General features: G+C 41.2%; 2 protein-coding genes across 7 annotated transcripts; one reads left to right on the top strand and one right to left on the bottom strand.

The window, feature by feature from the left end:
* The first annotated feature begins 7,450 nt into the window (after positions 1–7,450).
* Positions 7,451–12,448, top strand: hsd20b2 (hydroxysteroid (20-beta) dehydrogenase 2). 3 transcript variants are annotated; one of them, XM_039618122.1, is made up of 11 exons: positions 7,451–7,615; positions 8,294–8,340; positions 9,977–10,052; positions 10,129–10,239; positions 10,331–10,398; positions 10,480–10,524; positions 10,625–10,659; positions 10,790–10,833; positions 10,962–11,027; positions 11,209–11,390; positions 11,475–12,448. In XM_039618122.1, exons 1-11 carry the CDS (start codon positions 7,465–7,467, stop codon positions 11,586–11,588), a joined length of 939 nt encoding a protein of 312 aa, XP_039474056.1. In that variant the 5' UTR covers positions 7,451–7,464; the 3' UTR covers positions 11,589–12,448. The 3 variants fall into 3 exon arrangements, with proteins under 3 accessions (XP_039474056.1, XP_039474055.1, XP_031608375.1); XM_039618121.1 differs by having other exon boundaries at positions 10,754–10,833; XM_031752515.2 differs by having other exon boundaries at positions 10,752–10,833; positions 11,241–11,390.
* Positions 12,097–22,510, bottom strand: slc12a9 (solute carrier family 12 member 9). Of its 4 annotated transcripts, none has more exons than XM_039618117.1 (14): positions 21,684–21,990; positions 20,291–20,528; positions 20,046–20,180; positions 19,809–19,946; positions 19,391–19,693; positions 19,184–19,291; positions 17,447–17,558; positions 17,213–17,370; positions 17,045–17,127; positions 16,841–16,965; positions 15,605–15,797; positions 15,331–15,505; positions 14,171–14,317; positions 12,097–14,075 (listed from the first exon to the last, which is right to left on the bottom strand). In XM_039618117.1, exons 1-14 carry the CDS (start codon positions 21,732–21,734, stop codon positions 13,249–13,251), a joined length of 2,793 nt encoding a protein of 930 aa, XP_039474051.1. In that variant the 5' UTR covers positions 21,735–21,990; the 3' UTR covers positions 12,097–13,248. The 4 variants fall into 4 exon arrangements, with proteins under 4 accessions (XP_039474051.1, XP_031608372.1, XP_039474052.1 ...); XM_031752512.2 differs by lacking the exon at positions 21,684–21,990 and adding an exon at positions 22,274–22,510 and having other exon boundaries at positions 13,249–14,075; XM_039618118.1 differs by lacking the exon at positions 21,684–21,990 and adding an exon at positions 21,525–21,557 and having other exon boundaries at positions 13,249–14,075.
* Between the last annotated feature and the right edge of the window lie 1,665 nt (positions 22,511–24,175).

The following is a 24,175-nucleotide window of genomic DNA, read 5'->3' as shown; positions in this document are numbered from 1 at the left end:
CTTAGCCTCGCTTTCGTTCTTCCTGTCCCTGTCTTGGATTGGGACCAATCTGAAAGCACCGAGTAACGGGATGGTGCGTGAGAAGAAGCGCAGCTCTGATCCAGAGTTTGGATTGGCTAAAAATAGATTGGCAGAGAGCTGGGGACAGGTAACAAGTAAATGGAAGAAAGAAATGGAAGAGTGAGAAGGACTGGCAAGCTTTGACTTCTTAACCTTCCTTAGCTTTTAATCCACGGTGTGGAAAGAGAGTGTGCGGGGGGTGGGAGTAGAAGCATATCCACTGTATTTTGCACTGTGTGCTAACTGAGGTGCTGATGTAATCTAGAAATTATCACATTCACAAATTAGTTGTAAAACAACCTAAGCCATCCATGGGTCTTTAAGTATTTTAAGGACTGATGGACGGTCGGCCCAATCAAAGCCAGGATGAACTGGTGAGAAAATAGTGCTTCACAGTGAGCATGACCAAGAGATGCTCAGATTATATAAGTATATTAAATCAGTCTTAGGTATTAGGAAAGCAAAAAGACAAGAGGAGGTATAATATCCCGTGCAGTACTCCTCATACATTTGCTGGTTTGAGGGCAAAATTAATGAGACATCTTGTTACCAGAACAGCAACGCGTCACTCGCTCAAATATCCACAATAAATCTGTGCTCGGTGAAACATTCACTTTCAGACAGAGAGTTGTTTTCCATCTTTGCTCATCGTGCACACCTTAGCATGACCTTGGTGAGAAACTTTGGCTTTAATGCAACTGGCTCTTTTATCATTGATGCCCACTTTAAATTATAGAATTGCTACTGACCTCTTGGGACTCGAGTCTAACAAAGGCAGCTGTGTCTGTAGCTCCGTATAACCCTGCTGCCTTGCATTATCCTCTTCATACATTCAGTTCAGCTCTGTTTTATTTATACCATACCACTTGGATACATGTGACATTACAATAATGTCAAAGGAAATATGACAATTACCTTTGTGCATTTCACAAATTCTCACAATCACCAAATGTTGGTGGCAAGCTTAAAGTGGAGTGGAAAACCCATCAGGGTGGTACTGTACAGCCATCAAACTCATATCAGGAACATGCAGGAACATGCAGCTCATGCAGCTCCAGATCCAGATGTACTTGCAGATGGAGAGTGAGGAAAGAGACAAGACAGACAGAGAGAAAGAGGACAGAACACAAACCTTTTCCTTTACACTGTTGCCTCGAAAAACATTAAGTTACGTTAACTTAAGAGGGGTGAACTACACTAACTTGTTTATTTTGAGTTTGCAGTGCTCGAGTAGGATAAGTCATTTGAAGTTAATATGGTACATCCAAGTAAAAGTTAATTACACTTCATACAACCTCCGTTTAGCAGATATTACTTCATACAACCTCCGTTTAGCAGATATTACAGTAACACACACTGAAAGCAACATTATGCAGCCACAAGAGGTCTAAACACAACACAGCTGAAATAATGATCATGAGCCCCGTGAGTTGTTTTTTTTTTTTTTTTTGCATTTGCTATTGCAGAAGTATTACATAATTAGAAAAAACAGCACAAATTCAGTAAATTAAATGAAACAAGTTTGCACAACTGCACTGCTCTGTAGGCAGGAGAAATGTGCAGGTAAGTCAGTATAAGCAACTAAACCTTTCAATTAGCTTGCAATAAGTGAAATGCAATCAATTGAAATACTTTGAATGTCCTTCTTTGGATCAAGTGAGTGCACTGTACAAATTAGCACAGTGGCATTTATAGTGAATGCCACGAGTACATGTTAATAACATGAAATAGCTACATTTATATGGAGTGAGCCAACGGATGGTTCTGCGTCATTAACTATAAGTTTCATCAAAAAGAAATCTTAAAAGAAGGGAGGATGTTTGCCTCCTGAACTCAGGCAGGGAGCTGGTTACATGCTGATCAGATAGCTGAGCTCTGCTTCCCATTCTACTTTTGGAAATTGTAAGACCAACAAGTGCTCTGTTAGGATAATATGGATATGTGAGGTCTTGAAGAACCTGGTCATTCAGGGTTTTAAATTTGAGCAGAAGGATTTTACACCAATTTTTTGAATTTTTGGAAGTCAGTTCAGCAACTTCACTATAGCACTGCTGACCAGTCAGAGCATCTCAGAGATATATAGGAGCAGGTTGATAGTAAGGAATTACAAAAGAATTTAAAATGCACGGACTCACTGGCATCACTCTGAGACAGGGTGTTCTTAAATTAGATATTATTGCACAGATGAAAGAAGGCGGTCCCAAAGAGCTGTTTTATGTTACCAAGGACTCCAAACTTCTGCTATCACCAAACACATGAACTTTTGGACTACTGACTCATCATCTACTCAAACAAACTGTCAATATGACAGAAAGCAGCATAGTGTGCTTCCTATAAACCCAATGATACTTTCCAATTTCAGTAATAAATCATTGGGATCACTGGCATCAAATAAAATGATTCTCTTGTCTGTCAGTCTTTGAGAAGATTGTAAACTTTCACCAGTTCTGTTTAAACTGTTTCTCTGACAGAAACAATTCAAACGACCATTTGGTAACAAAACTGGTTTGCAACCACTTTTTAAAGGATTTCAGCTATACTGGGGCAGGATTTAGGTCGATAAGTGGCTGAAGCACTTGGATTGAATGCAGCCTTTATTAAGTAGAGGTTTAATTACATCGGCTTTAACAGCCTGTGAAACCTAGTTTGTTAATAATGCTAAAACGTACCTGTAATTTTTAAAAAAATATTATCATTAAGCCAATTACACCTGAGATTTTTCTTAAATAACTAGAACCTCACCTGTTAAAACAGCAAATAACTCGAGCAAACACTACTTTCTGTTTGACTGAGGCACTTTTTTCATGCAGTTTTGCGTCATACCGTCCGTGCAAGCCACCGCAAAATTTGGAATATATGCCTGATATAGTAGTTAGAGTCAAAAGATCAGCATGAGCACAATACATGTTTAAACAGGGAGATGTCCTGGGTGAACTGGTGCACAAAGCTTAAAATATCTGAATGTTATCTGTGGTAAGCCACTCACAATCTGCAAGGGCTCTTAAGCGCACGCAGCATGTACAGTTCACTGCAGCCCTGCAGCTGGATTTTTAAACCAATAAGGAGGAAGGAAAACATCACATTTTAAACATAGTTTCAACAAAACAAAGACGCCCAAAAGTGATGCTCAAACACATCACCCTCTGCAGAGGGCGACTACTGTGTCGGTGGTCTCTCCCATATGCAAGTGTGAGGATACGTTTGTTCTGTAATTAGATTAGTCAGGTGAGGCTGTGCTAAACTGGCTCCCTGCAAGCCTCTTAGTGACATGGCCAACAGCACTGACAGAGATCACTTCAAAGCAAGGTCAGACACACGGTCAGCCCGGTTGAGCGAAGAACCTGCTTGGCCTACAACAGAAGCTGCAACGCTGCACAGTGCTGACAGAAGGGCATCAGCACTTCTGATCAGTAACTTCCTGATTAATTTTAGTCCTAACACTCTTTATTTGGAGCCTAACACACAATTTTACTCATGTTGAGAGGGTATAAAAGGTCAACAGGACACATTTGGAACTGACTCAGTATTTTTTAGTCTTAAGCAAACATGCAAGTCTTAAGCTGACAGTATGATACTGGCACATTTGCGGTCACGTGGTTCGCAAAGCTGTGGTGTGATCTGACAGTTTCTAAGTGTTTCTCGGAATTATTTACTTTCTCTAGTGAAGCAGTTTGTCACAGTTAATTATTCATACTCTGGGAGGACCTGTGGGAGGAGCAGTAGAAAAGGTTAGAGATTTGCCTCTTATGTGACCTCACTTAATTGCTGAATTCATTTGGCAGCCTCTGCAAGTGACATCACTTAGTCTTTTCAGGGTCAGAGGATTTGAGCTATGAGGCAGGGAATGCTTGAACAGCATTTGAGAACGTCACGTAAAATGTGTGTTAGGTAACTGGAAACCTCCTGTGACTGTCTGAACGCACTGTCCTCAGTGAGCTGCTTCTGATCGGAGAAATACATGTAGAAGATGAACACACACAGTGATATAAATACAAAAGTCTATTATTATTGTTGTTGTTATTACGTGATTTTTATTTTTTTTATTTTGTTTTTTAAGTTTTAACATTCACTCTTGGGTCAAGTATAAATTGTTCATAATCTAAGTCATATATTAAATAGCAGAATATTGACATCAGGTAGTCCCAGCAGCTCTCTAACTTAAATTACTGTATCTGTCAAAAGCAGCAATGACCTGTAAAGATACTGCAGCGCCCTCTGCTGGTTACTTGTAGTTTTTTCAAAGCGACACAACAGAATTAGTTGCATATCGATACTTTGAAAGCTTGAAAGACAAATACTGCTTTCTTTTCTGTTATTACTGTCCACTTATCAGTTTATTATATAGGTTGAAAAAGGTTTATAGATCTAGATAAACCTAAATGTCTGAAATATCCTTGTTTTTGGGGAAAAATAGTTCTTATCGAGTCCAACATTAAACTGGTTATATGACTTTTTGTGATTTTGTTGAAATCATTTGCCATAAATACCTGAATAATACCAGATTTGAAATGAAATATCTGCATTTTCACAACAATGTTTGCTGTGACAGTCAGATGTGTAATTTTTGTTGCACAGATTGGAATGTGGTGTTTGGGTAAACAACATGTTTACCCTTTTATGGTCCACTTTACTAAAATTAACTTTAAGAGCCTTAAAATATAAGTTTATCAGAGAAATAAAAGACTGGATGTTGCTTTTTTCTGCTTTTTTTTTTTTTTTTAGTACAGTACAGATGTAAACCTATAGTTAATTTGCAGTTCTTGTTGGTGAGACATTATGTTGTGATTTTATTTTATGTTACTTCAGAATCAGAATAATTTATTAATCCTCAAGGAAATTATGTGGGTTACAGTTGCTGCAAGACAGTAACAGACTAAACTAATTAAATCATACAATATGTTACAGAATTACAAATTTAAGAAATAGCACTAATAGATACAAATTGCTCTATTATAAACATCAATAATATTGACAAGAATATTACAGAGGTGAGAATATATATGACTGACATTTGACTCTAAACTGTGAACTTTGTCATTTGCTATTTTACTGTAAAGTCTGTGCAAAAGGGTGTAACTATTGCAGTGTTTACAGTGTATTAGATGGAGGAGTTGTACAAGGAGATGGCCACAGGCAGGAATCATTTCCTGTGTTGTTCAGTGGGGCTTTTTGGTAATCTCAGTCTCTCGCTGAACGTGCTCCTGTGACTAGCTGGCACATCATGGAGTGGGTGGGAGGTATTATCCACCATTGTCTCATCTGGGACAACTTCCGCCTCTCAGACACCACCCTAAGGGAGTCCAGCTCCATTCCCACAACATTACTGGCCTTGCGGATCAGTTTATTTAGTGTGTTGGCATCAGCAAACCTCAACCTGCTGCCCCAGCATGCAACAGCACAGAGGATAGCACTGGCCACAACACACTCATAGAAAATCCTGAGCATTGTCCGACATAACTTTTGGTCAATCTGAAATACCATTTGGTTATTATAGTACATATGAACTTTAACCATCCCTCAGTTTTGCTACTATACTTCCAGATTGCTGTTAGAACTATTAGCAAGTATTTTACATTTACCTCTATAAAAACAAAAGTTTTGAAAATTCACCCCAAGATCAGATTGTGAAATGCTCAGGTAAATTCAAAAACACAAGAGCTACATCTCAGATAGCATGTTAAATGTTAAAGTTCATGACAGTACAGTTAGAAAAACACTGAACAAGTAGGGCTCGTTTGGAAGTGTTGCAAGGAGAAAGCCTCTTCTCTCTAAAAAAAAAACGAGCATGGCAGCACAGCTTAGGTTTCCAAAGTTTCATCTGAACAAACCACAAGACTTCTGGAACAATGTCCTCAAGACCAGTGTGGAGATGTTTGGCCACAGTGCGTGGCACCACATTTGGAGAAAACCATACACAGCATATCAGTCAAAACATGTCACACCGACTGTCAAACATGGTGGTGGAGGGGTGATGATTTTGGCTTGTTTTGCAGATCCCAACCTAACTGAAATGCTGCAGCAGGACCTTAAGAGAGCTGCCCATAAATGAATCCCCACAAGCCTAAACAAACTGAAGCAACAAAGCAAACAAAATGAATCCACACTAAGACACTAATAAAGTCACACATAAAACATTGATTTAAACTTGATGTTGCGAAAAGTGGTTCTACACAATACTGAATCATCTGTAGCGTGTGTGTTGTTTATATGGGGCTAAACTTTAGCCTCATATAAACAACACACAAATGGAGTTTTATTGAATTTTTCACATGTTGGTAACTGAACCTGAGCAAACCTGATCGGGGACACAGTAGTTTATGCTATTTCTGCTAAAACTTAGTGTGAAAGTGGGAAAATAAGTCATCTTGAATGCATATAGTAGTTTTTTATGGTAGAGAGGGGTTAGTAATGTAAGACACACTTGTAGAAATACGACTTGACCCATTTTTACACAAAACACACTTTATTTTGCCATGGGGAGCCATTATGGCTCTGAACACTGCAAATGACCCAGTTAAATTTTTATCATTTTAATGATAGCAGCTTAGCTTGATCACAGCTCTAAATATGCTTGTGTAGCATCTATGGGCTATCACATGTATTGTTGCTCATTTATCGAGAGCATTTTGAGTTTATCAGTGTACAGACGTTGGTTTTTGCATGAATGGATGGGACTGTTTCTACTGACAATAAAAGCTGACAGATTGTAACTGCAGCTGAGATTTATCAGCCGTCAGCAGCTGTCACAACTACGTTATTGCTTTTATCTGCACTGACACCATTTGATGAGTCGTACTTCCAGGCTTTTGACGATTAGATTCAGATGTGATCGCTGTTAGAACCTGCTGCATCCTGCAGCATGTTAAAGGGAAATCCTGACATTTATACGTACCATACAGGACTTGGGTTACAGAAAGAGCTGTATATTGGAGAAAGTAAGCTTGGGCTTGAAGACAGAAAATTAAAAACAGAAACACTACAGCTGGAGCATGTTTGAAAGACATCTTAACAAAAAACGTTGCATTTTGTGCCATCGGACGTGACAGTTTCCCTTTCCCTTGTCGTTTAGCATGCTTACGATCAATTGCAACTTGATGGTTTTATGTTACTTGAACAAACTCTTAATAATATCATTGTGAAATTATAGTGTACAACTCTGTAAAGACTCAAAAGCTTAGTATTAAGGGTGTGCTTCAAAAAAGTGGTCTGTAGTGGAGGTTTAGTGCCATATGTGTCCAGCAGGGTCACCTTTCATGACAGCAGCATTCAATCAGGGGTGGAGTAATGTGGAGGAGGAGGAGGAGCGTTATAGATAAACAGTTTTCACTGCCTAAAGTTTGGCAGTTGAGCCACTTCTTTGGCATTTTGTACTCTGAGCTGGAAGCAAAGGAGCTCTGCAACAAGATGTCGTTTGCTGACCTACTGGCCATCGTTGGAGGAATGACTGTGGCTTTCTACCTTCTGAAACTCACTTGGAGATGTTGGTGTGGATTTAGAGAGTTTGTTTTATCATCAAAATGGCAAGTGGACTTGAGGACATACGGACAATGGGCAGGTAAGGTTAAAGAAGAGGAATTACAGTGTAATCTTCAAATGTAACAGTGCCAGCTGTGGAGGTTTTAGGGTCAGGACTGTAAGGCCCTGGATATGGTACCTCTTTTCCTATGATTTTTATCATGCCAGCTCTCAGATCATTAAAGTGTCTTTGGGTTATATAGAACTGACTGGTTTACAGTCAAAATATATGTCTTATCTGCTGCTATGTTTACCACCACACAAATCTCTAAGCTCATCTGGGACAGGTGTTTCTATCCCCAGAGCACAAACTAAACAAGGAGAAGAAGGGTTTAATTTTAATGCTCCACATATTTGGAGCAAACTCTCAGAGAACTAGAGGCCTGCTGCACTCTGTTCATTTAAATAAAGGCTGAATATTCTTAAATCACATTCTTACATTCCACTTTTACTCCAACTTTTACTCTTGTATTAGTTACATCTTACTAGTTAGTTATCACTACATTCACAGTAATGGTGGTTGTGCCGTACTGCAGATCAGAAATAATGGATGTTTCTGCTTTGAATCCACATTTAAAAATGTATTTTTATATAAGGAAAAGACAGCACATTATCTTTGTCCACAACAAATCCATGTTTAAAACTTCTGCTATGTTTGACAGGAGTGTAGAAAGAAATAAAACTGATCTGACGTTTTTCTGCTTTCTCCTCTGTGCAGTTGTCACCGGTGCCACATCTGGTATTGGTAAAGCTTATGCCACTGAGGTGAGTCATCAGCTCCCCTTAACAATCTCTCTCTCCCACACACACACACACACACACACACACACACACACACACACACACACACACACACACACACACACACACACAGCTATTTTGTAGCCGAGACTTTCTTTTGTTACTTTTCTCACTTCTTTTTACGGAAAACAGACAGTTGTGAATTTCAGTATCTTATGATGTAGCTGCGTTATTATGATGGAGTTTTAATTCAATTCAATTCAATTTTATTTATATAGCGCCAAATCACAACAAAAGTCGCCTCAAGGCGCTTTATATTGTACAGTAGATAGCACAATAATAAGGTAGTGTGGTAGTGTGTGTGTGGTGTTAGGTAGTGTGTAGTCATGCACAGTGTTGGGGAGTAACGGAATACATGTACCGCCGTTACGTATTCAGAATACAAAATATGAGTAACTGTATTCCGTTACAGTTACCGTTTAAAAAGGTGGTATTCAGAATACAGTTACTTTGTTGAAATAAATGGAATACACGGCGGTACTTTCCTGTTTCATATTGTCGCGGGTCAGGATTGTTTGGGTTTGTTTGACAGCTACGTTCTGTTGTTCCAGGCGGCAGCGTTACGGTTGCCATGGTTACAGGGTGACGCGCTCTCTCTCTGCGTGTTTCCTGGGTGAGAGAGCGCTTTTTTGTTGTTGTTGTTGTGCTAAGCTAAAAGGCAGAATGCTACAGGCATAGCTCTAAAGCATGTAGCCTCATGGGCAGTGTAGTCCGTGCTGCAGCGAGAATGGACTGCCATACACGTGATGTGTCTGTGAGCGAGGGAGGGAGAGAAAGGAAAAGTCCGAGCTGTCACGGAGCAAAAACGGGAGCTGGAAGCATGTAAATATAATAATAACCACAGCAACCAAGAAGAGTGCCTGAGGAGCCCAGCTGTAAGTAAGCTATTAAGACTCAACTGTACACTGTGTTCGTGTTTTCCTCCGGAAAAATAAGTTCTGTTGGAGCAGCCTTTCAACGCCTCTCTGTCTCCCGCAAGCAAAGTTGACCCAGACAACAAAGTAAAGCTAGTTTTCGGCTACCAGCCCGACACGAACCCGACGACGATTAGCCAGAGGTCCCTTTACTACGTTTCGGAGCCGCGGACCTTCAGTAACAGTAATAAATCACAGCAATAGGACATTCATGTAGTTGTAAACAGCATGATAATATATTAAGTATTCCAAAGTATTCAGAATACGTTACTCTCATTGAGTAACGTAACGGAATACGTTACAGAATACATTTTGGGGCATGTATTCAGTATTCTGTAGTGGAATACATTTTAAAAGTAACCTTCCCAACACTGGTCATGCAGCAATGAATATTGCCTCATAAAGTACTGTTGATGTGATAATCATTCTTGCAAATATATTTTTGTTCACACAATGTGAAAAATAACAATTTTACAGCTAGCTTATAAATGAGGTTTCACAGTTAATAAAACTGTTGATAGTAAACTCCAAGAGCAAGAAATGTCTCGGTCCATTTCACATTTGAAACTCCGACTGCAATGACTCCACTTTTAGTTTTTTCAAGTTCAGAATTAAAAAACAATTTGACTTGACTTTGTCTCCTTGTTGTGTGACAGCCACAAACTCTGTCTCTATTTCTCCTCCAGCTGGCACAAAGAGGCCTGGATATTGTTTTAATAAGCAGATGTGATAACAAACTTCAAGCTGTTGCCAGAGAAATCGGTGAGTTCAAGGAAAATACTACTTTCTGCGAATATTGAGACAAAATAATCAAAAATATATTGTTTGTTTTCGTCAGAGGGTGTGTATGGAAGAAAGACTCAGACCATCCCCGTGGACTTCACACATGGCTACAGTATCTACCCTGCCATAGCCAAGAAACTACAAGGCCTGCAGATTGGAATTCTGGGTAATACATACCCACCTACTTTCCAACTTGCTTTTTTCTTACATACTTACTTATTGAAGATGCTAATTTTGCGTGTCCTTATGCCACATAGTTAACAATGTGGGAATGACCACTACTGACTGTTTTGCCTATTTCCTGGAAACACCAGATGCTGAACAGGTACACTTTGTCGTTTTTTAATGTTATTTTCTAAAGCTAATGAACTGTTTGATATATTTCTTCTTTGTTTTTTCTGACCAGAAAATCACCCAGGTGATCAACTGTAACATACTATCAGTCCCTCAGGTGAGAGGTCTTTGTGGGTATTTCTGAGTAATTTTCACAGCTTTCTCCTATAAATAAGCACTGATGGATATCTAAATGAGTTTATGTTGTCTCGATTCAGATGACCAGACTGGTTCTCCCAGACATGGTTAAAAGGTAAAGGCAGAAACATTCAAATTTAAAGTGATTATTAGGTAGTAACGGTATGGGATGATGTAATGGATGTCTGCCTTCCATCTTTGACCCAGAGGAAAGGGGCTGATCATCAACATCTCGTCTATGACAGGTGTCCATCCACAGCCTTTGCTGACGCTTTACTCTGCCACCAAGGTGCTGTTTCAGTATGACGTACTTGCACTCATTATTTCAGATATACGCTGACACTGTAATGTTTTCTCACTGGCACATGGTTTGGTGATGCTCACTTGTTGGTTTGTCTGTTTTCTTCTTTATTCCAGACTTTTGTAACATACTTCTCTCAGTGTCTCCATGCAGAGTACAAGTCAAAGGGAATTACTGTCCAGGTAAAGTGTGGCCAAATTCTGGCCTAATTCTGACTCACCAAGCTAATTTGAGATTTAGGTTTGATTTTACCTCATTTACTCTGAAGCTTATTTCTAGTGAACTACAGCTGATAAACATATGGAAAACCGTGTGTTTTCAGGCTAAGATTTTTTGGTGTTTTTGGTGTCATGCACTTTTTAGACATTAGCCAAACTCCCTTAATCGCTCCTCAGTGTGTGGCTCCCTTCCTGGTGTCCACCAACATGACAAAAACTGTGAAAGTGAACAGCTTCATGAAGAGCGCTACAGCGTTTGCTCGTGAGGCTTTGAACACCGTGGGTCACTCCAGCTGCACCACTGGCTGTCTATCACACGCAGTCCAGGTCAGTTATAAAGCGCTAAACTGTTATCGCTTAGAAATGATCCCCTCCAATACGTTAACATGTCACTTTTCCAACAACCTACAGAACGCGTTTCTCACAATACTCTTGCCGGACCGTCTTCGGATGTCGACGTTCCTCATTAGGAAACTACGAAGCTCATGCAAGAAAAACGATTGGACCGGTGAAAAGGGGGAGTAGTCATGTGACTCCAGCTGCACTGATATTGAAGTTGTTTTGTTTTCCGCAGGAGAAAATTATCACTCAAACGTCACGCAATTACTTCAACTCTGTGATTAATAAAACTCATTCACCCGTTTTAACACTTAGACACCAAACTGGTTTTACCGTTTTAACTTAGGCATGTAGACACGGTCAAGACGACCGAGCACCAGAATGGAGTGATCTACATGACTTTGTATGGGGCTTGGTTTGCTTTCAATCAAAGGGTTATTTCACTGCTACCACTGATAGAGTGCGATTGGCTTTGCTCTTTCATACAAATATAATGAGATTCAGATGAAAAGTGCGTCAACACAACAACTTCTATCTTTAGCTGTGAAGTATGTGGAGAAACTACAGCACTGTATAAAAACAATGAAAAGGTTAACGTGGGTGGAGTAAATGTTTTCTGCAGTAAGAGTAGTGAGAATGAAAGTTGCACTGAAGGCGTTGAGAAAAAAAAATCATAATACAACTGGCAGATATGTAGATTTGATCTGTTTTTATTACATTCTGGGGTTTGAACACATAAGTGGTTACAACAAAAATATTAATTTACGTAACAGCTCCAAAGATGACAACAGACAGTGCCCATGGCAGTAATTTCAGTGATATTAGTGTACAAGAGTCCAAAAGTGTTCTCATCAAGCACAAACAAGAACACGCTGATGCTTTTTCAGCAGTGACGACAAACTCAGTGTGTTGTGACATTTCATGGTTACTTAAATATTTTGTAAAAATGTGATGAAAACTTGTTGTTTGTCTTGAGTGGTCTGAAATATCTTCCTCAACATGAAAGACTGAAATATGATTATATGAAATATATTTGTTCAGCGTTATTGTTATCATTATTTATCACATCCAACGGAACAGAATAACCCTTTCTGAAGTACTTTTAGAGTCTGCACTGCTAGCACCAAGTCCAATCAACTTCTTTTTTTTTTTTAAATAAACACAAATAATGGCAACAAATTTATCATTCTAATGTCAAGTCTATAACAATTCCCTTTATATCACTGGGAAAAAAATTTATGGATTGGCATAAGGACATGAAAAAAAAACAAATAAATAAAAATCTGAATGAAACAGGGTTCCAAACAAAAAGATGTCTTTGGATCTCTTGGTCCAGCAACCAGCAGAAACATGAGAGCGAAGGAACGAAAGTAGGCAGCAAAAACAGTACAAACCAAAAGAACACGATGCCATTTAGAAACTGAACTAGAGGAATTTATTCTGCACTTTACTTGCCTTGTTTTTGTTAATCCAAAGCTCAGCATTTCATCCCTGGAATTATAGGCAGATATATTCTATATGTAATGCCCTGGGCAACCTGCGCAGCTTAAGACAACGCGTGCGTTTGTTACGAAGAGCCTTTGGCCTTTTTTTGTTAGAACAGGCCTGAAGATAACGCAAAAAGAAGGTCGTATCAACAAAAGCAAAGTATTCTCCCAATTCCTGGTTCAGTTGAAGCCAGTTCAATAGTTCAAGTATATAAAAATAAGGAAATATCATATTTAAATGAAAGACTTCAAGTACTACTTGACCATCGTTGCTACCCGCATTTAAGTGAACAATGAGATAAGACACTATTTCAATGACAAGTCGTACAGCATGAACAAAAAGTCATCACCGCACATGCTCAGAGGTCAGTGTACGTGACTGGGGTGACGCCGTGAATTAGAAGCGTTGGACCTAATCCATTGGTCACTGCTTCCAGCTGAGCTAGAAACGCCTGTGACTGGCTGCGGTGTGAAGGAGGTTGAGGTAAATACAGGAAGCGAACGGTAGCTTGCGAGCTGTGCTCCATCAACATGCGGTTCACTGCTGACAAGAAGCTCTCGGACGGAGCTTGTGCTGGCTCTGCGGTGGGAGTGTGGTGCTGCACCACGGAGTCCCACGGCACGATCTTTATCGACGCCCTGATCCTCAGCTTCCTCAGCAGCTCTCGAAAGGTCTCTTCATTGACCATCCAGCCCTGGTCGCTGGAAGCGGTTCCCACGTTGAGGAAAATTCTCATTTTTGCGTGCCGCCATTTGCTGGACATGTTGAGTACGCAGGCCATCTGCAGCAGAAAGAGGCTGCACACGTCCTCGTAATCACGGCAGCCCGGCTGGAGCAGGTTGAGCGGCCACACGTCTATAATCCGCTCCGAGCCGTCGACCTTGCTGTCTTTATCTTCTCCTTCTAACTGGAAGAAATACCGACCCAGGCACACGCTCTTGTTCATTTTAATGGCGTCAGAAATTATCCCAACGTATTCCTCTGGTGCGAGCCACCGCGGGCTCTCCGCATCCCGGACGGGGGGGAAATGAGCCTGCAGTGAAGGCAGGTCGACCCCAAAATTAAATTCATCCTCGCCGCCTCGTTCCACTGCTGTGTCGCAGAAGGCAGAGTCCTGCAGGAGGAAGTCCTCAGGAGTGCAGCTGTCATAGAACCCCAAAATCAGCATGTTGGGCTTCATGCCACCTTTTAGAGGAATGTAGGATTCAGCACATAAAGTAACGTCACACTCTGAACTGAATGTAATCATCAGAAAAGCGAGGAGACAAAAATGAGCTTACCTAGGCCTGTGATGCGAAGAAGATGCTGAGTTCCCTGTCTGACGGTAGGAGAGAGTGTCAGGTCAACAAAGGCCTTCACCCCAAGTTTATCAACTAGGCTCATCCAAAAGTTGTACTGCTGCTGGACTGGATCTGAAGGCAAGGTGTCTAAAACACAGAGCAGACAGAAAAAAATGCATTCACCAAAACTAAGTTGAGAGCTTCATTTAATAGATGTAATTTCATCAAGGAAATAGTGGTGAGTGGTAAATGGACTGGTTCTTATACAGCACTGTCCTGCTCAAGCACTCAAAGCGCTTTATGCAACACGTTTCATTTACCCATTAATAAAAGCATGTTTTTCTACATCTAAGTGCTTTCTATCTGATATTCACACACATCCACACTCAAATAAACATCTGGAGCAACTCGGCTGGAGCCTATCCAAGATGCCACAGGATGAGTCGAAGCCTGGACAGGTCCCCGGGCTATCGCAGGGCTAACATATAGAGACAGACAACCATTCACACTCACATTTGCACCTATGGGCAATTTAGAATAATCATTTTAGCTAATGATTAGCTAACCTAACCCACACAAACACAAGAACATGCAGACTCCACACAGAAAGGCCCCAGCAGGATGGTGGATTATGGCAGTATGGATTAAGGATTGAATAAAAAGAAATACAGTTCTGGAAGGCCAAATCAATAAGGAGCTGATTATCTATCTGAATCCTCAGTTTGAAGCTACTGTGCCACAGGAAAAAAGTCAAGTGCAAAAGCTCCTGCACATTAAGACCCGACACGAGGAAACTTTTCATGATGGTACGTGTGGTCAGGTAGGCCTGTCAGAGAGCATACACATCCTACAACTTACAGATGACTGCAAGTTGATTCATAGCGTCAGGCTTTCCAGGCACAGGACATCAAAAGGTAGGTTTTAGCTATAAATACACAATGTTTCAGCACTACAGGTAACAAAATGCTTTGGTACGAATTAGTCACAGAACCCAAACAGTGCAAAACTGATACTGAATGTGAGTATCTGAGGCCTTCAAACAACAGCAGCAGCAGCAGCAGCAGCAACTTCAGTTAAGTCATAAGCAAAACCACAAAGATAAGAGTAATTTAATACTGTTAGCTGCAGACAGCCATAACACGCCACCTAATGAGCATTACCCAGATCTCCCAGCTGCACATGACCCAGCACATACAGTCCTCCCTTCTTCAGCTGATTTACAAACAGGATGAGCTGGCTGGAAGAGCGGGGGTTGGCCACCATCAACAACACCTGCGGCCTCCAGAACTTCACGTGGTCTTTCCTCACATCCAGCATCAGCAGATACTTGCGCACCTAAAAACCAGAGCAGACGAAGAGAAGCGAGACTATTGAGATACTGTAGTGCATGCTGGACTTTGTGTGTGTGAGTGCGAGTGACTGTGTCCAGATAACCTGGTGGAAAATGAGAGCCTGGCTGATGTAGCCCCAGCTGCTAGTGGGCGATCTGTAGTGGAGGAAAAGCAGCAGCAGTAGGAGGAGCACGATGCTGCCCGAGGAGTACACGGGATTGATGATGAACATCATGGCCAAACAGCTCACAATCCCCAGCAGGCAGGTGTGCCAGGAAAAGAGCTGGAAGGTTGGTCTGTTAAACACACACACAGACAAGACATGAAGAGCAGGAGCGGATGAATATCACTTATATGGCAATATATGTTTAGCTTTTGTAGTGTCACAGAACAAGTGTTTTCTTATGTCCTTCCAGAATTGATTAATTGATTACGCTTTCATGGTACCATAGCACCATGTTAAATGTAGGCACAGACTAAAATGCTCTCGGGCTGTGATATTTACAGGCCTGTTACTAAGTGCTTTCAACTGCTTTGCGGTCACAATCAAATCTATTAACCATTTGGTTTATGAAAATGTCAGACGTTTTTGAAAAAGTACCATCACATCTTTCTTGTCAACATAGACTCCAAACAATTAAACAATAACCTCACAATAATACAGAAAAGCAACAAATTCTCACATTTGAGAACCTAAAATGTTTTCCACTTTTGCTGGAAACCATTCAGATTATGACCAAAATCAGCTAATGCAGTAACACATTATTGCTGCAGCTTCACTGCACCTTATCTTCCTGCTGCATTCAAGCTAATATGATGAAGCTTGTTGTTGTCTGTTAATATGACGACATTGTAGGTTTCACAATGTCAAGAATGAGTTGCCACTGACAGAGGTCAGCAGACACCACACAAGTTTCTTATTGTTCTTTCACTTCTGGTTGATCAGTATTTATTACGACTCTACTTAAGATATTTTGCAGAATTTAAAACCTTAAGCATAAGATAAGCATTTTAGTCATTAACATGTGCATGTTTTGAAACTTGACATCACAAGCAAGGTGTGGCACTGGGCACAGCACAATAGTGTGGTAGCAACATTTTACACATATAGTGCTTTATCTCCTATTTTACAATAAAGAGGGCTACATTTTATAACATGAACACTATGCTAACTTGCACATAAAGTCAAAAGTTTAAGTGTTTAAAAGTGTTTAATCATGAAGGAAGTAAGGTTTTGGATCCATACGAGTTAACCTCTGTTTAAAGCATTTGTCAATTGGCTCAATTTTTTTAACCCAGAGGCTTCAGCCATCTTTAATATACAGTCTGTGTTCATTACCTGAAATTTGGAGCTGATGCCCACTCAAGCGCCAAACAGGCCAAGTCAACTGCAGCGTAGGCAAGTAAGTAGAAAACAGTCACCAGACCTGCTATCGCATTGAGCTCCCCTGCAAACACCACGCACTGCAACAAGCGACAAACTACAATTTAGTCAACCAGTTCCAATTTTAAAAACAGGGACCTGCGGGCTCCAGGAACTCACCTGTGTCAGGCCCCAGGTGAACAGCACTGCCACCCAAGGATTTCCTGAAGCTGATGTGATGGCAGCTGGGGCTAACGGCAAGCCTTTGAGGAAAACCATTAAAATTTCATAATTAATTCCATAAGAAATATAAAAATAAAAAATTTTTTAAATGATCTTGAGCCTCACCAAAGAGGTGATCCAGAGCAAGAGCATGCAGGATACGGGACGCTCCGATCATGGCACACATCGCTGCAGACAGTGAGGCGCAGTATATCCCAATAGTGACAAATGGTGGCCATAAGTTGATCCGTTGCAAGAAGCCATAATCTTGAATCAACAAGGTCCTAAAGAAATATGTTTGTTATCATAACTCAAGCTTCTTATTTGTATGTCATTTATATTTGATAAGCCATTTCAGACCTGTCGCAGGTGGCGCTGATCATGAAGAAGAGCAGGACGTAGACGATGAAAGTGTAACTGACGGCTATGATGGTGCCTTTAGGGATTGCAACACTCGGATTCTTCAGCTCCCCTGCAGAGATGAGTGGAGTAAGAGCTGCTGTCATGAAGTGCATGTTTACGTACATGAGACCAATTTTTGCATGTTCATACAATATTGTGCAAAGGTCTTGAGCCACCACCGATTCTTTATACTTCTCTCATAAGGAGAGAGACTATTATGTCTTAAGGAAAAGTTCTCCAGGCTTTCGAAAGAGCTTTTGAAGTTTTGAATTGGCTGCTTCTTCGCTCATTTCCACTCCAGTAATTGCACCTGACCATCTCCAGAAGAATGTCTTTCATAAGCCACTTCACACTGACCTATGAATCAGTCGAGCATTTAAAAAAAAGACACCTAACTCAAGGGATGAACCACTGTTGCGTTTACACAAAACAGACAACTTAGCAAAGAACCAATTTTAAATTGTACCTCTAGGCACTTTGTTACTAGCAGCGTGTTGCAAAAACACATCATTTGTTGCCTTTTCTTTAGAAAAGATAAAGTTTGATAGATACAAAAAAGTATTTTTTATTATTTACATGATTCCCAAAGAGCTATCAGCTGAAAACTTGACACGTCTCAGCTTAGTGTGCAGTGTGTCCTTAAAAACTTTTTGGAAACTGGACAAGTGGAGAACAAACCTCTACTTGTCCACTTGTTTCCAGGCCTTAAAAAATATCCACAGTAGGAGAACATTATCTGAAAGTCATGCCCTTAAGAAACGAGAAAAGGTCCATCTAAGGTCTGTCAGAGAACTGAGACATAAATCTCGTCCTTCAGTTGATCCATAAACTGTTCACTGAAGCTTCATCAGAAACAATCTCTGTGAAAGGATGGCTATCAAGAAATTCTTAAAAGAAAAGGAAATATGTACAGAGGTGGTCAGGGGTATTTACAGCCATCTGTGAAACACAGTGGGGGCTCTGTCAAGGTTCTGCACTCCATTTCAGTCAGTGGTGTCAGAGACCTTGCTAAAACTGATGAAATTATGAATGTCATCAGTTTGCAAACACACTGCCAATGCAGAAAAAACCCACCTGGACAGAAAAACCACACAGTGGAGCACGATCAGTCATGATCAATCCAGGCATCTTGACAGAAAATGGAACAAAAAGAAGCCAACATCCAAAGAAGAGTTTTGAATGTATTTCAAGAAGCCTAGAGAACTATTAGAGAAGACTACTTAAAGAAATGTCAATAAAGCTACCTAAGAGTCCAGGGTCCATTAAAGACTAAAGCTGAACACACCAAATATTGACTTTCAGGCTTGTTAGTCGGTTTTTGTCTTTTCCTCTCATATTTTCATGTATCTTTGCACTTTCCAATAAATCACTCCATGCATTTCAATTTTTTCCTCACAAAATATAAAGAAATGAGGGATGACTCAAGACCTCTGCGCAGTACATAATGCACCATGAGGAGACCTTGAGAAAACAGTCACAGAGATCTTTTGGGTATTGTGGTAACGCAAGATAATATAAGAAACGATAACAGGAAGTGAAAGTCCTGCTTTTAAATCTACCACTAGATTTTGGTAGAAACTGCAATATCTGCCTCTGAAATGCCGTTCAAATAATCAAAAAGAAGTAAATGTTCAAGAAAAAGGAAAGTGCTTAAAAATATTGCTAGTAGCACTGTCACCCGCAACAAATTTTCACCTGACATGTTGGCTCCAGCCATGATTCCTGTGCAGCTGGTGAACATGACAGCAAACACGGTGGCAAAAGACATGACAGAGTTGGTGCTGTAGTCCAACGAGTAACCAGCTAGAGAGAAAGGGAAAAAAAGAGGAACCTCAGCAAGACCTTAAATAGATGCTTCTCTGTCCTTACAAGCATTAACACTTGTGGCCCATCTATACTTACGGCCCAGGTTGTTCTTCAGTGTGGTGGCGCTGAAACCCGTGTAGCTGGCGTTGTAACGGAGGGTCTGGTTGCTAGATCCGTGGTGGGTAATGATGAATTCTTGAGGTTTGACTGCTACAGAACTGATGAAGACGGACAGCAGCGATACAGTGACCACCAGCAGGATGACGAAGGCGGTGCGGGAGTAGATGTGGGCGCCCACCAGACACACAAGCAGACACAGCAGAAGGATTACTGAAGAATACAACACTGTGTACCAGTAACCCTGGGGAAGCACCCGCACCCCTGTGGACACAGAGGACTCTAAAAAAAAAAAAATCAGGCAGAAAACTTATGCAGGACGGGATGAAGTAAATGAAGTAGATCATTTAATGGAAAAAAAAATATATAGTGAAACAAAATACGAGTAGAACCTTACCGGGATCCAAACCGAATACATCGAGTATGGCTTCTACGAGACCTAGAACATAGCCTCCACATGCAAAGATTTTTGCTAGGAAGAACATTAAACCAATACTCCCTCCAAACTCGGGCCCCAGAGACCGGCTTATCATGTCTGATCGTGTTTTTGTTAAGGCTTACGGTTCACCTGAAACTGTGGCAAAGAATGCATTAAAAAAAAAAAAGTTTGAAACAGTTTGGTCTGTAAGGATACAATACGCTCCACCGCCCTGTATCGCACCATTGGTGGAAATAGCACAGATGGACAGTATCGTAAGAGATATGATGGTGTAGGCTACAACCACCATCAAAAGAGCCTGCAACAGGCCCGCATGACCAACCACAAACCCTGCAAAGAGGGAGATGACACCACGTGAGTCACTACAGCACAATGACGTGAGCCATTAAAAATATGCCAAGCGTGGCTTTTATTTATCTGTTCAAACACGCGCCTCTCACCTGTTCTCAGAAACAGCACAATGCTGAACATTGAGAGGACGGTTGGCACCATAACACCGAAAAACGTGTTCAGTTTTCGAGGACTCTGATTTGCCGTCCCGGAGCTGGATTCTTGGGCGGGGTCCGTATCCGTGCCACATACCGCTGCAGTCACATTCAGACCGCACACCCCTGAGGTGATCAGGGGGGTGCGTTCGTTTGACATGGCTGCAGAGAAGAGGTTCAGCTCAGTCTGCTCCTGTGGAAAAAAAGAAACCAATGGAGACAGTTTTAAAAACATTTTGAACCAGTACTACAGAGTTTAATCTGCTTCAGGTAGGCAGCAGCTGAACTTGGAGTTGATGGCCTGAGTCACTTCTACCTTGTCTGTCTGCTTTGTGCACAACACAGATTGCTGTCATTTGTTAAGCCCAATTTATCTCCCATTCTCCTGTTACCCACAGTTTGACTTGGATATATGAAAGCCCGCAGGCTAAAGGGCGTGGCATGGTCAACAGGAACTCCATTTTCACACAGTTTTGAAATCACGCTGAGAGTTTGCCTCCTCGCCCCTTTCAGTGCCTCCTAAAAACAAGTGATCATCATGTGAAACAACAGCACATGCCCTACAACGTCTTATAAATACTTACAGGCCCTGATTGAGGGGTTACTCTTCACCAGCTGAGAATTAGCTGGTTTAAAAGTAAGTACTTTCGTTTTTTCTTTATCATCACGATCAAACGCTCACACGCTGCAGAAGGAACCTGCAGGCCAAGTTTACAGCACACTTCATAATGAAGTTCCTGCTCACACTTCAGGTCGGTATTTGTAGTCACCTGATTCACAGCTGCTTGTCTGTTTTTACATGCAGGAGAGAGAGAAAAAAGCAGCCACCTCAGCTGAGCAGCAACCAGGTGGCCTTGCGTGTTTTGTTCCTCTCAGCATTCACTTTGTAATTCTTCCTCAAGGAGATATTTTTCATCACTGAACCGCCAGAGCAGCTCTCTGAAAGCTATTAGCTCAGCTACAGAAATCACATGATAGGAAACCCAGACTGCCACCTAAGTCATACACAACAGAGCTTGACTGAACATGCCAGGTACATTTTCTCCAAATTATTATAGAGTGTTCCAGCTAGCAACTGATTTATGTCAATGATTCTATCTGTTAAATGTTGGATTAGTTATTAGACAGTTAATTTAGATCTATTTCTCAAGGACAACAACAAAAAAGGGCAAACACATATTGGTGTCACCTGCTCATATGAGGTCATCTGATGTTTTCCTCTCATTTGAGACATAAACTACAGAAAGCATCCGAGAGGCACTTGAATTCACAGAGCTTGTCAGCTGTTATTTGTTTATTTTTGTTTTTTCTCACAGTTGCAAGTCTTTCGTAAATTACATACGCTTACCCCCATCATGACAAACGACTTCTTGGTGGTTATAAAAGGGAAGTTAAGCATTCGGAGATAGCCACACGCATCAGTTTGTGAGTTCCTGTATTCTAGTTGATGCTGAAACGGGCATTGTGGCTCATGCGCTGCAAGATGCTGTTAGTGACGCACTGTGCTGATGTTTACGATGATAACGATGATGATGACGAAAACGACGATTCAGTCCATCGGGAATTATAGGCCCTCCTGGGTCCTCGGACCCTATTTTTATAAACATGTAGGTAAAATAAATCACCGCTTCCGTCACATGTACGTTGGAAGAGGGTGGAGCAACTGGAGCATAAAAACTTTACATCTCCAGAAAAGGGTAAATCGGGGTAAAAGCTTAACTATGTGTGTGCTGGTGCATTTTGGGTAAATTTCTCCCCAAGCTCGACAGTCAGGAAGTTCGGGCCGGCTGATCCCGCCATAATGCAAACAACACAGCTGATCTGAACTGTGTCATTCAATCGGCAACATCAAACATGTTTGCCACGAAACGCGCCCCGTGATGTGATGTGTGCTTTCCCCCCACCCCCAGCTAAAACACCGAGCACAGTCGACCTTACCTCTCGGAACCTCTCGGCACACTTTCAACCACTTCCTGCTTGTGAACTCCTTTTGTTGGTTTGGAAGCTGGGTGTTTGGTTGAGCCTGTGTCAGTTGTGTCTCTCGGGTCAGATGCGCAGTAGACACAAATGTGGAAGCAATGGGCTGGCTGACCGAGATGAGCTTCCCCTAGAGTTGGATGCTGCGAAAGATGTGCTGCCCAATAATAACACAACAACCGCGGCACGCCTCGTTCCCCCTGTTATTTGTTCAAAAGTGTCACGGGAGAGATGACACTGCTCATGTGACTGCCTACAGGGGAGGGCAAAACATTACAAATATGAGCAAAGGTACTGCTTGTCAGAGAAAACCACGCCCCCAACGTAGACCGGACTGGTGGCCTCGCCAGGGATTTATAAGTCACTTTAAATAAGTGTAGAACAGTGCCGGTGATGACTCTGGATCGCAGTCTATTCTGAGCAGCCTGTACTGAGTACTGTATGAGCACCGGGCTTATTTAGCACACAGTATAGGTCGAGCTGTATCCTGGAGTGCAATGCCATTTCTTCCCTCCAGGGGTCACCAAATATCAAATAGGACTTACTGATCAAACATAGGCACCGACTAAACCTGCCAAATAATGGCGTTTTTTCTTGATTAAATAAAAATAATAATAAAACCCAACGAAAATCAGTCTGTTCATCTCCATCCATTTAACTCCAGGAAAACAAACCATTTCTCGATGTAATCGAGAACGTTTGTATGGGAGTTGCATCATGTCGGTGGGTGCGTAGCCTGCAGACTGTGAAATGTCATGCAGCATGTGCCCTCGGAAGCACTGCTGCTGTATCAACATCTGATCAGATGTTTGCAGAAGGCTCTAGTGCATGCAGTACTGTGCAAAAGTCCTGAGCTGCCCCTCATGTCTTTCGTTTTTGCTTCCAAGGAGTCTGTCTTGTAATTTATTTTAAAAAACGGTATTGATTGGTTCTCCGGGTTTTTTGAAGGTCTTTTAAAGATTGTTTTCTTTTTGGACAGTGGAGCTTTTTCACTCATTTTCAGTTGTTTATTAAGCCACTTAACATTGACCTTTGAATCATTCAAGCTCAAAGGATGAGCCAGTGTTGTGTTTACTCAAAACAGAACACTTAGCAAAGAACCTATTTTGAATATCTTTTGGGACTTTGTTGCTATCAGCCTTGTGCAAAAGCATACAGTTTATTCAAGCTTCTTCAGCTGAATCTATTTTTTTAAATGCCAAAGATAACGCAGTTTGATAGGCATAAAATAGTATTTTTGCACCAACCAATATGATTCTCAAAGAACTATTAGTCAAAGGCTTTGTATATCTTGGCATGGGGTACAACGTGTTCTTACTAAAATCTGAGAAAATTGAACAGGAAGAAGACAAAAGACAGGCCTAGGACAGCCTCATCAGGTGAAAAGTATCCAAAAGATCATTAGAAGGGTGAGTGAGAGTGGCTGTCAAGAAGCCATTAACGAAGGAAAACACAGAGAAAAGCTCAGGTATGCCAAATTACTCAAGAGCGGGACTGAAAAATCAGTGGCAACAGGTCTCACGGAGTGATGAATCCTAATCTGAAACTTCTGGCTTCAGCTTATCATCAGTATATACAGACGAGGTCAGGAGAGAGGTGCAACAATAAGCATGCACAGCCATCTCTAAAACATGGTGGAGGCTCTCTCATGGTTTGGGGCTGCATTTAAGCCAGCGGTGTTGGGGATCTTGTCAAAATTGATGGGAATGTGAACTCAGAAAAATAATGTCAGATTTTGGTTCACCATTCAGTGTCATCTGGAAAGCCTCTGATTTACAATGTAACTACCTTTATTAGATCGCAGGGTAAAAACCACTCACACTGACATTCACACCTATGGGCAATTTAGAATCAGTCACCACT

The sequence above is a fragment of the Oreochromis aureus genome, linkage group 10 (assembly GCF_013358895.1).
Source record: "Oreochromis aureus strain Israel breed Guangdong linkage group 10, ZZ_aureus, whole genome shotgun sequence".
NCBI classification, from domain to species: Eukaryota; Metazoa; Chordata; class Actinopteri; order Cichliformes; family Cichlidae; genus Oreochromis; species Oreochromis aureus.
This window is presented reverse-complemented; position numbering and strand designations above follow the sequence as displayed.